This window comes from Nannobrachium achirus (genome assembly GCF_963921795.1).
Source record: "Nannobrachium achirus genome assembly, chromosome: 20".
Taxonomy (NCBI): Eukaryota; Metazoa; Chordata; class Actinopteri; order Myctophiformes; family Myctophidae; genus Nannobrachium; species Nannobrachium achirus.
In genome coordinates, this window is record NC_137827.1 from 31,852,788 (window position 1) to 31,865,115 (window position 12,328).

At 40.5% G+C, this 12,328-nt stretch overlaps 1 protein-coding gene across 1 annotated transcript; it reads left to right on the forward strand.

Moving 5' to 3' along the window:
- Positions 1–2,065: 2,065 nt before the first annotated feature.
- LOC308305242 (TLE family member 5-like) lies at positions 2,066–11,866 on the forward strand. The gene is made up of 7 exons (XM_080750003.1): positions 2,066–2,377; positions 5,293–5,390; positions 5,746–5,809; positions 5,997–6,041; positions 6,903–6,965; positions 7,427–7,501; positions 8,307–11,866. The coding sequence occupies exons 1-7, from the start codon at positions 2,351–2,353 to the stop codon at positions 8,544–8,546; spliced, it is 612 nt and encodes a 203-aa protein (XP_080606129.1). The 5' UTR covers positions 2,066–2,350; the 3' UTR covers positions 8,547–11,866.
- Positions 11,867–12,328: the final 462 nt, after the last annotated feature.

A 12,328-nucleotide genomic window follows, 5' to 3' on the forward strand; every position in this document is an offset into this window, starting at 1 on the left:
TGTGCAAATTTGCCTTCTGTGTGTATTTTTCGTTTCTTCCTGAAAGCCACAGAGTCGAGCCGATCGAAAAACACAGATTTAATGTCATCATAAAATCATCCCCTCCGCTTATACACCTAACACTGTTGGTGTGGCTAACTTCAGCTGGGTTAACACCCACCTGACAACCAGTCATACTTAAAGGAGTAGTTCACTCCCAAAATGTATTTTTTTCTATTGATTACGCATGCCATTGAGACTTGAGTTAAATAATATATTTTTGTATTTGTTGCTTTCTTAGGACAAAAATTCTGGATGGGAACCCGAACGCAATTGGGTCCCCATCCGGAAACAATGGGGGTAAATTCATTGTTATCACATTTTTGTCTTAGGAATGGGACAAAAACCAAAAAATATAATTGAACTCAAGTCTCCATGGCATGAGTAATCAATTGAAAAAAAGTCATTTTGGGGGTGAACTACTCATTTAATGAACTGGTGGGTGTGGTCCCATAAAACATAATTTTAACACTTTCTGTACACTTTTTTGGAAAAGATCTTCCTCCTAGTATAATCATAATACGTGATCATCATGTTTTAGAGGGGAAAAGATCATGGCACCCCATCTTTAATGACCAAGGACCCCCATATAACTCTGAGAGTGCACAAATGATGAGTGCACTGTCAGAGTTCCAGTCAGAGAGAGGAACTCTTGAGCGATGGTTCTCAAAAGGGGTCTGTGGATCCCCAGTGGTCCCTAAGGTTGTTCCAAGGGGACCCGACCCTAACCCTAGGAGCCAAATGGACACTTATGCCAATATGTGGCTGTAACTCTGAATGGAACCAAATGGACTCTACATCCATTTGTACACTCTCAGAGTAATAGTGGCCCGTCTGTGGTCCCCTAATATACATCAGCTATAAACAAATTATAATCTTGATATTCTTTGTAAATGTTTGAATATTTTTGTCATTTTTAAGAGCACAAATCTTGCTTGGGTTCCTTGGCTTGTAATCTATTCAGATGGGGGTCCGCGGCCAAATACACATTAATGTATTGATTTTGTCCACTAGGCCAGTGGTTCTCAAAGTGGATTCCAGCGACTCTGTGGGTTCCTTTAGGGGGGTCTAAATTCAATTGACCCATACAAGTCTGTAACTCTGACAGTGTACAAATGGTTCCATTTGTACACTGTCAGAGTTAAAAGGATATTCCACTTTCAACAGGGAAACACCTTATGGGCTTTTCTACACACACACACACACACACACACACACACACACACACACACACACACACACACACACACACACACACACACACACTACCCTCCTAATACGTGAGCAGGCCGTGTTTTTTCAATAACTTTTTTTTCATTTATTTCCTGCTCACATATTAGGAGGGTAGTATGAGTCACCAGAAAAAATAATGGGTGTTTTTAATGATAGATAGATATAGATACCTTTATTATCCCAAGGGGGAAAATGTGTTGCCGAGAGGCAGCACAGCAGTATAAGGTTATTTACAAAGTTACAGAGAAGTATGAAAAAGATGAAAAAAAGGTAGAAGTTTTAGTGTTGTTCGAGGACACTTTGACATGTCATTATCTCTCTACGTCAGACCTCCACCCGCAACTCTGCTTTTACTTGACCTTTACTTGTAACTGTGTGTGTGTGTGTGTGTGTGTGTGTGTGTGTGTGTGTGTGTGTGTGTGTGTGTGTGTGTGTGTGTGTGTGTGTGTGTGTGTGGGGAGAGGCCCTGGTAACATTTACATGAAATATCAAAAAAATATTGAATCAAGCTAATTAAAATCTGCTCAGGGTGTTCATAAAAGCCTGATTAGACGATAAAATTACCAAAAGTTGTTAAGGGAAGACCTTGAAATTTTAAAGTTTGAGAAACATTGCACTTGGCTGCCCTTGAGTCTTTGTTGCACCGCCCGTTTCTGTCCTGCACCGCACGGGGGCGCCCGTTTCTCCACAGCCGGGTTTATTTAGCAGAAGAGCTGCTCTTCTCGGAAGACAGAGGAATGTCAGGGGCTCATATGTCAACATCCAGGATCCAACGCTCCAGAGGCGTTTTCTAAACAACCCGATGGCCCTTTGACGACGCTTTAATCTTTGTTATCTCCGGGGGACAGCGTTTTTTTTGTTTTGTTTGTTAGATTGTGAAACTACATTGTTGTCGCTGCGGTGTTACTAGCTGCTATTTCAACTATGACAGAGTGAAAACACAACACAGCTCCCCCTCCTCCTTTACAGTCATTTTAAAAGAAAGCCTGAGAGAGTCTGTTAGCTTAGCCTAAAAGTGTGGCCGTGTCTGTCTGGAGCGGTCTAATAAGGAAACAGCACGGTGAAAGCCATTGTTGACATGATGTTTCCACAATCAAGACACTCGGTAAGTCGAGCACTTTTGACTTGGTTCGTGTTGTAGACGAGCAGAGCCGAGTTCTAGCAGTCCGGAGTTAGCTGTCTCTCCCACAGCAACGTTAGCACAACTTAGCACAGGCTAGCTCTGGTCCATAGCGTTAAGGAGAGAACTCCTTTAACGCTATGTCACCGATGATCCCTTGCGCCGCAGGAAAGGCTGCGCAACCCCTCGTCTGTAGTAAAAAATACAAAGTAAAGCTTCGCTCATCACCAAAACAAAGGCGACTTTAGGGAGTTGAAAGCCTGCTTTCCTCAGTGGGAATACTCTGAGCCCCCCGCCTCACGTCTAAAATAGACTTTTTTAGACAGAAAAGAAAATATTTCCCCGGAAGGCAAAATCTGGTCAATGGAATTTTCTGTTTACGAGATCTGTAGAGGGCGCTGTGGAGTTGCTAAAACTTCCGATGAAATGTTTTCTTTTCAGGCCAAAATGTGTATTTTAGACGTGAGGTGGGAGGCTACGAGTGTTCCCACTAAGGAAAATAGACTTTCAACATGTTCTAATAGAACCGCCTTTGTTTTGTTGAGTAGCGAAAGAGTATTTTTTACTTCAGACGAGAGGCTGAGCAGCCTGGGCTGTGAGCGCAAGGGCTCAGAGTCATCTGTGACATAGCGTTATGGATAACTCATTCTAACGCTATGGACCAGAACTTAGCACAGGCTAGCGTCTCAGTAGTCTCTACTCTCTATCTAGCCATCAGGCAGCTCGCTTTTTGTAGTTTACAAGGAGCACACTCATATAAGCAATACACGATGTTATCTGTAACGGCAGCTGGCTAACGTTTATTGCGAGTTAAACCCACCCATCCGATGTACAGCAGTAACATGTTTGCTAACAATACGTTAGCTTAGGACTAGGTCAGCGTCATTAAAATGCATCGGGGCAAAGGGCAAAGCGTGCCCCTCAAACCAGGAAGGTGGCACACTTATCCTTTCTTCTAAAATTACGTTACTTACTACATTTGCGATTTTTGGATGAAATGTATGCACTCACGTTTTGCTTTGTTTCAGACACATGACACAATTTAATTGCATCCCAGTTTCATGCCCCCTCCCCCCCCACCCACTTATGTATAAACTAAGATCAGCATACATACACACACGTCACTACACACCTCCTAAAAAGGAAACACATTTGTGTGTATAGCGTGTAACACAATACTAACTTGAGAAAGAATACAAGTGGCAATGACAATATTAATGTGGTAGAGAAAATACTGTATATCTAGATCTGTGTGTGTGTGTGTGTGTGTGTGCGTGTGTGTGTGTGTGTGTGTGTGTGTGTGTGTGTGTGTGTGTGTGTGTGTGTGTGTGTCAGTGTGTGTGTCCACCGATGAAGATAATGACATCTGGTATTAAAACAGTTAAGGGTGCTAACTGAGTTTCATGGTATTCTGCGTCAGGAGTTTGCACTGTGCTTTGTGGAGCTTGCCATTTGTATATATCACAGCATTGCGGTTTTGCATTTTATGCTTACACTGTGGAAGCAGAGATTTGACCACTGTGTGTGAAGCAGGGCACCTCTTTCTCGCTAGTCTCATAATCCCACTGCCCTTGTGCCACTTGTTTAGAGAGTAATAAGGTTTAGGAGACCAGATTAAACCCTGGATTACTGCTTTGGTCTGGCAGTTATGAGTGCGGTCCATCTCTGTACCTAAACAGACTGATTCCATCCACTAAATACCTCTCGCATATGGTCAGCACTTTAATCTAGCCTTGTGTAAACACTGCATTTCTTGAAAGAGCCCTGTGGATGGTTTTGCAGTGACAGTGAGTCGTTTCCCACTGGCCAAGACAAAAGCAATGCCCGATTGCCCGTTAAAGAACACTGGTTGTTTAGGTTAGTATTGAATCAGATTAAAGCCCCGTTTTCACTGAGTCAAACTTCTGGAAGTTTTTTCCAAAATGACGGCAATTTTGAAATTCACGCCATGTGAAAACGGCCACTTATTTTGTCTTCCGTGAGTTTTGTAGTCCAAAATTTGACGGGAAAATACCTATTAATACCTAGATACTTTTGATCCCCTCCATCCCAAATTTGGCAGATCTCACTCTTTCTCCAATACTGTATCCTCTCCCCACTCTCTGTTTCTACTCTTTCTCCTATGCCACATCTCTCTTAACTGTTTCCGGTGTTTCCGGTCTCTTTCACTCCCTGACAAGCTCACATCCCTATGTATGTAGTAATCTACATCTTTGCTATCCTCTCAAACGGTTTGTCTGCGCTCTGTTACTAAACAAACCAAAATACACACCCATGCCCTCATCTTGTAGCATTACCTAAAACACTCAGACCTATCAATTCAGCCCTGGCCTGTGCCATGCTAGGTTTGTCTTGGTTTATTTGTGGGTAAAATCGGTTAGGTTTGGATGGGAAAGTCATGTTCCAGATCCATAAGCCATGAGTCAGAATCCACATACCATGGTTCCCTTACCATATGCTAGGGGGTTTCTCTTGGAAAAGCTAGGGATATGCTTTATGAACCAATATCCTCAACCTCATGATACCTATTTTTAGAGCCCGACCGATGCCAGAAATGTTAGTCCAATCCTGATTTTGAGGAGTCCTAGACCTCTAATGACCCATTTTGACCAATATTCAGTCAAAAAGTGCAACTTTTAAAAACTTTTGGCATTTTCAGTAAGAATGACTACAATTGGGACAGCATTTTGAAAGCGGTTTAAAATTTGGACACATCGGCTGCATAATTGCTTATACTGATGTAAAAAAAATAATAATAATAATAATTAAAAAAAAATTGATCGTCGGGCTCTACTTATTTTCATCCCGGTTACTTACAGCCAGGTATCAGCATTAGACCAAAGCATGATGTGCCTGTGATTACATGACATTAAAAATGTTGTTTTGCTATTGTCGTCCAGGCATCTTCTCAGTCCAGTCAGCCTCTCAAGTTCACCACCTCAGACTCCTGTGACCGCATCAAGGATGAGTTCCAGTTTCTCCAAGCACAGTACCACAGGTATTTATTTACTGATTTGTGTGGGCGTGCGTGCAAGCTCACACAAATGTATCTTTATTTGAACCTAATAAATACAATTAACTCGTAGAAGATTAAAATGGTGTTTTTGTTATCCTAATGCCAGATTTATGCTTGGTTGCGCAACATCAGCTCAAGATCCCCCTTTAATGCCCTTAATCTAAGATTAAGCACAACAAAAACCCATCTCAGTTGTCCCTTTTTAATGGGCCTGCAATATGTGATCCTCTTAAGTTTATAAACATGTCCAAAGTTGCTAAGTATCAGTAAATGAATCTTACACCCAAGATGAAGATATTCCTAAAGGCAAAGTTTTGCTTGTCTTCTTTGGAATCAGTTTGAAGTTGGAGTGTGATAAACTGGCCAGTGAGAAGTCTGAGATGCAACGTCACTACATCATGGTGAGAGATATTACACTTTGTTGGTTTTATCTGTTGCTATGTATGATATTGATGAAAACAGTGTGGCTCTATAGGAGGCTATCTGTCTAGAAGAGGTTTGTGTATCTGGACTGGAGCTAATCTCGCAAACTGTTGGACCGATCAACACTGAATCATTGTCTTCTTTTTCTCCCTGCGCTTACTCTAGTATTATGAGATGTCCTACGGGCTGAACATTGAAATGCACAAACAGGTAAACTATGATCACTGTTTCTTCTCTAATGTAGCCATGTCGTCTTTTTTGTTCTTGCCATTTCTGTTCCTTTCAAGATGTATACTAATGTATCTGTCCGTGTATAAGTTGGATTGGGTGATCACATAAGACACTTCATAAAGCAGTAGAGCTTTAGAGTCACAAAAAAAAAACACAATTTGTATATTTAGGTGGGGAGTAAAAACGTTATGCCACATGACATTAAATTGTCTTGCACCAAACTCTGTCATGTTTAAAAGAAAATAGATCCAAATAATCTGGGCAATTGTTGCCAAAAGATGGCCAGCGTATTTTTCCCAACCATGCCTAAAGTAATAATTGCCTTATTCATAAGGAAAATACCATTTGATCACACCTTTAGTAGAAATAATTGATTAACATTACTGTCAACAAGGCACTGCCCCTGGAGAACACTTTGGTAGCTCCAACGGGATGGGGATGCACTTGGTTGGACCAATGGACCATGAAGCCATTCTATGAACCCCAAAAGGTTGCTGTTTTCTGCATTGTGTTTTGATTCCTTGGTGCTCCAGTGTCACCTCACTGTAAATGTTACCAAAACATTTGCAGCATCCCTGTTTGGCAGTCAAGGTTCGTCCATGTTTGACATGGTGAATTACCTCAGTAGTGAGGTACTGTAGTGCTTCAGTGTGTGATGGCCATGACCCTTTAACTCACCTGGCCAATTAGTGCAAGCGTATCTCACCCTCTGTCTGTCTAGTGTACCTCCCACATAGGGCAAATAAAGGCTGTATTAGGAATAATACAAGTTATCAGCCAGCTCTGTGTCTTGGTTTAGTAGTCTGCTGTTCTTAACCTGTTATTCTCTCTGTTTTGCAGGCAGAAATAGTGAAGAGACTGAATGGGATCTGTGCCCAGGTGCTCCCCTACCTATCACAAGAGGTACGTTTCTTTTAGTCATTTTAGTAATTTAGCCACAGTGATTTAGCCGGTGTTGATATCTACAGCAAATGACAGTGAGTGAGCAGGTAGAAGTTTTAGTGTTGTTCGAGGACACTTTGACATGTCATTATCTCTCTACGGCAGACGTCCACCCGCAACTGTGCTTTTACTTTTGGTACTTAAGTTTGAGTACATTTTGATGCCAATACTTTTGTACTTTTACTCAAGTACATGTTGAATTCAGGACCTTTACTTGTACTTTTACTCAAGTACATGTTGAATTCAGGACCTTTACTTGTAACTGTGTGTGTGTGTGTGTGTGTGTGTGTGTGTGTGTGTGTGTGTGTGTGTGTGTGTGTGTGTGTGTGTGTGTGTGTGTGTGTGTGTGTGTGTGTGTGTGTGTGTGTGTGTGTGTGTGTGTGTGTGTGTGTTTCATTTTATGCTGTGTTCTTGTGTTCTAGCATCAGCAGCAGGTTTTGGGTGCCATAGAGAGAGCCAAACAAGTCACGCCCCCTGAGATGAATTCCATCATACGGGTAAGGTGGTTTAAGTTTTGTCAATGTTTTTCAAATATAACCAAACCTATCTGATCTTTTAAAATGCAATTAATTTGTAACATAATTTTGACCAAGAATTACACCCAGCACAATTATTTAGCATGTTTGCTTACCTATCCAAAGCACGTTTCAAGACTCTGTAATGACCCTGCAATGAAATGATTCAAACAGCCACCATGTGGTCCTTTAAAGGTCTGTTGTCATTTGTTATATTATTAAATATTACATTCTACATTACACCATAAACTCATATAACACGCAGACATGTTGATATATATCTATGTACAAAATCTAGTTTGATAAGTAGTGATGATTTAGTCGACTAAAACTGACAAAAAATGTTCGTCGACTACCTTTTTTCACTGGCAAACTGGGAAAAAAAGTAACAAAAACGAAGCTGTGATGACAACAAATTAGACTTTATGGTAGGGGAGGGACTAGTAGAAAAGTGATCCCAGTAGAACTAAAAGACAAGTCATTTTATTTTTGGTTGTGCTCGGGTGTTGGGAAATTGTAAATGGCAGATCTACAAGCTCTATGAGCTTGTAAATTGGCTATTTTCAGCATACAACCAGGTGTAAAATCAGGCAACATACATTTTAGTCGACAAAATAAACTAGATTAAGCCAACTAAAATCTTATGAAATGTAGTCAGGCGACTAAAATATGACTGTAATTACATTTTATTCAAAAGAGTATGACTAAAACTAAATCAAAATGTGCTGTCAAAAGCAACACTGTGTAACACCTGTGCTCACATGTGTCTTTATTTTCTTCTCTTCAGCAACAGCTCCAGGTGCACCAGCTGTCCCAGCTCCAGGGCCTGGCTCTGCCCATGACATCGTTGCCCCTGGGCTTCAACCCTCCCAGCATGCCCGCCGTGTCCTCCAGCTCCGGCCTGCTCTCCCTCTCCTCCATCCTGGCCAACCACTCCCATGCCCAGGCCCAACTGGCTAAGGAGGACAAGGCCAGGGAAGCAGCGGAAAGGGAGCAGAGAGAAGAGGACGGGGAGAAGTCAGATTAGTCCAAACTGAACGACTGGGAGGGGAGGGATGTGGGTGGTGAGACGAGCAGAGGAGAAGGAGAGGTGGGGATGTTAGCTTCAGTTGTGATGGATACAAGTCATGGTTCACTCTCCATAGAGGGGTGTGCGTGCGTGTGTGTGTGTGTGTGTGTGCGCGCACGAGCGTGCGTGCGCACGAGCGTGCGTGTGTGTCTGGAGTGGGGGTGTTAAGGGTGGAAAGTAATCATGATGACATCAAGTTGCACTGGGTGTTGAAATGACCTAGGTAAACTGTTCCTTGAAGTGGGGTCTAGCAGGTGTGAAAGTGGATGACCAGTTCAGGTGCTCGGATGATGAACGAGAGTGAGGGTGGACGGGGGGGGGGGGGGATTCCATCATATGTAGAGGTAATAGACTCAGTTCAGGCTTCTAGACTTAAAATAGATGCTTATTTTAGTGTGAGCCACTGTTGTTAGGCTTGACTGAAATTTAGAGTGAGGCGTGAGCTTTAAGGTTGAATGTCAGCAGCAGTTTCTCTCAGCATGGTCCTGCCTCTTGAAGTGAAATCACATGTTCCTTGCGCTTTATTCACAAGCCCTGCACTTGATTTTTTTTTTTTTTTTTGTAGTACCAGTAATCAATATATAAAATCAGTTTGTATATGATTATTAGTTTTTTTGTTTTTGTCCAGTGTCTTTTGTCTGGCCTCTCCTCCTGTACCAGTGGTACGTGCTGGTGGCTAAATGCAATGAGGAGTATTAGCCCATGCAATTCAACTCATATCTTTTTTTTTTACCCCCCTCTTTCTCAACCTTTGTTAAGTAATATACTAGCGCCATCAACCCTTTTCTCTCAGTCTTTCTAATTCATTTTTTAACTTTCTGAAATTACAATGGGACTCATCAAATGCATTTAGACTAAAGTTTGCCCTCTAGTGTTGATTTGTATTCATATCCAAAACTAAATTAATGTAATAGTTCAGCTATGATGTACCTCAATCCTATGTCAGTGGGGAAACCTCCCCCCCCCCAATTGTGAAACCATAGCAAGATAAAGTATAGTATTCCAAGGTGCATTTCTGTTAATTTGTGTTTGATTTAAGAGGTACCCACCCAATATAATGTGGTCTTCAAATGTAACTATGTTAAACATTTTGGAAATTGTATTACTTTTTTCTTTTTCCTTGGATTTAACAACAGGCTAATTAAACATTGGAAATGTTTGTGTGCATGCTGGAATGAATGTGATGGTGGGAAAAAGGCACCATTTGTATTTTCCCCAGATCCAACCTCCTGCCCCTACCCCCTACCTTTCCAGTGTAACTGATCAATATAAACTTGAATAGGAGCTGTCTTAAAAATGGAGATGGATATAAAAGATGGACGGCCATGGGGTTTTTCTGAGTACTGTATTCCTCTAAGTTCTAGTACTTTTGTTGGTACTATCGACCAGCCTGTCTTTCCTATCATTGGTTCAATTTGTGTGTGTCAAGGGAAGCTCCTTCCTCTCACTGTCCCCTGGTTTGGATGAAACCATAGGTCACTGTTTCCCAAACAGTGGGTCGGGACTCGGGACCCATTTGTGGGTCGCAGAAACATTTTTATGGGTCCCTTTATTTTTTGCTTCCTACATTTAGTTTTTTTAATTATTATTCAAAATATTTTCAAAAAACATTCCCAAAATAGCTTTTTTTTTTTCTTTCTTTCTTTCCATGAATTAAAAACAAATTTATATTTTTTCAGTAATTTCATGAAGAAATAAAATAAAAATCTAAGAAATTCCATAAATTAGAAAACAAATGTTGAAGTAGTGAAAATAGACGATCTGCAAGCTTGTAGATCTGCCGTTTTCACTAGTTTGTGTCCCGGGAACGTCTAATTTCTCTTTTGGGTCTAGAGCTAAAATGTTTGGGAACCACTGCCATAGGTGACTTGCTAAAGCTCTGTAAGCAAGGGCAAACACATTGGTTCCTCAATTAAGAATAGCAGGCTTCATGAAAGGTTCTTGCACCCATATATACAGTATATATATTGTACCTGTGACCTAATCCAAGTTATAACTTCTGATAAATGACAAAAATATACAGTATCTTGTTGCCTATTGGTACACAGTACACCGATTTTTCAGCAGTCTGTGACATACAGTACTGTACCAGAAGAGATCAGTTACTGTAATATCTGAGACGTTAATTCTATAGGTTAAATTTTAGTTTTCATTATTATAATTGGTATTGCAATAGGTAAAAATGAAAAAAATAACACTTCCCTATTCAGTGTTTTGTTTTATAAATGGCATCCAACTTGTGAGCAGCAGATGGCAGTAACATGCTTTCCACCCACTAAACCAGTTTGGTCTTCTGTTACACTGTCATAACCAAAAGCTGTAGTACCTAAAAGAAAGGTCCATGTAAGCCTGCCCATTATATGAGTGTTTAACCTTCATGCATCCAATGCATTGTCTGTCTTTGTCGACTGTGTGTTAGTGATTGTCAGGCTGATAGTTATATTCCACTGTAATTTTGAGTGCTCTACAGAGCATTAGCAACCCACCTGTATGTCCAATGAGTGTGTCATGTTGGATTGTGAGAGTTCCTACCTTTCCTTTGTATTATCTTCAAAAAGCACTTAGACTGTGTCTCAATATACTCACCAGTTTTTCTGGCTTTCTTTCCTTCTGTGCTGTTGAGTGATACTTTTCCAAGTGGGAGTATTAGTATGAATTGAAAAGTAGGAGAAAGCAGAGCTGTGTTGGGTAACTGAGATGCACTCTATGCTGAAGATTTTCTCTTTCTCTAACTTGACAAAACATGAATGGTATGTTTTTATTTTCTTTTTTGTGAAGGGCCAATTTATATACATATATGAATATATCAATATACATATAATTTTTTTAAAGCATTTTTGTATGTTTCAAGGCTGCTTTTTAATGTGTGTGTGTGTGTATGTATGTATGGCAAGTGTCATGGAAAACTTTGATGTTGTGTGTGCATTACTTGCCTATTGTAAGAGAGGCACTATATTGACACCCCCCTGCCCCCTCCCTTCCCCCTTTCTGTCTGTAACAAAGAAGTGGTAACAACTTTCTTTCTTTTTCTTTTTTTTTGCCGCTTTGTAAATGTCATTTGTCATTTTTTTAAACTATTTTTTGTGTGCGAAACTTCAAACATGAACTTGTTTATAGTGTATGTTTATGGAAATGACACCATCGTTTGGAAAAAGAAAAAAGACAGTGGCAAGAAAAACAAACTAAAATGTGTACTCAAAGAGAATAAGAATGAACCATTCAGCAGTAAGGAAGCGTCTCTTGGTGCCTTACAAATAAAAGACCTGGTGGAAAAAGTACAGTTTCTCTTTTTTGGTGTTGCATTGTGTGGAAATAAAGCATTGGCTGTATTGTACACCACAGTGACCTGGATGTCCTTAACACAATGACCTGTACAAGGTGATAACGTTTAGACCAGTTTGCAAATTACAGTTTTTCCACAATTGTTAACAGACCTCAATACAATAACGGCTTTCTCAAAACTGCACACACAAAACTGAAAACCACCACACACAAAACGCTAAACCTGACACTTCCTTCCCAATTCAAATCAAATCACTTAAAAGAGTAGTTCACCATCAACATTGTTTTCATCAAATCATTTTTTTCTATTGATTAGTCACACCATGGAGACTTGAGTTCAATAATATTTTTTGAAAATAGTAAAAAACATACATGGGTGACTCAAAATGTCTTTATGAATGCATTGGGCACCCACACATTATGAGTTATGGTACCTCTGTTGGAAAAGCTCCTGTCTT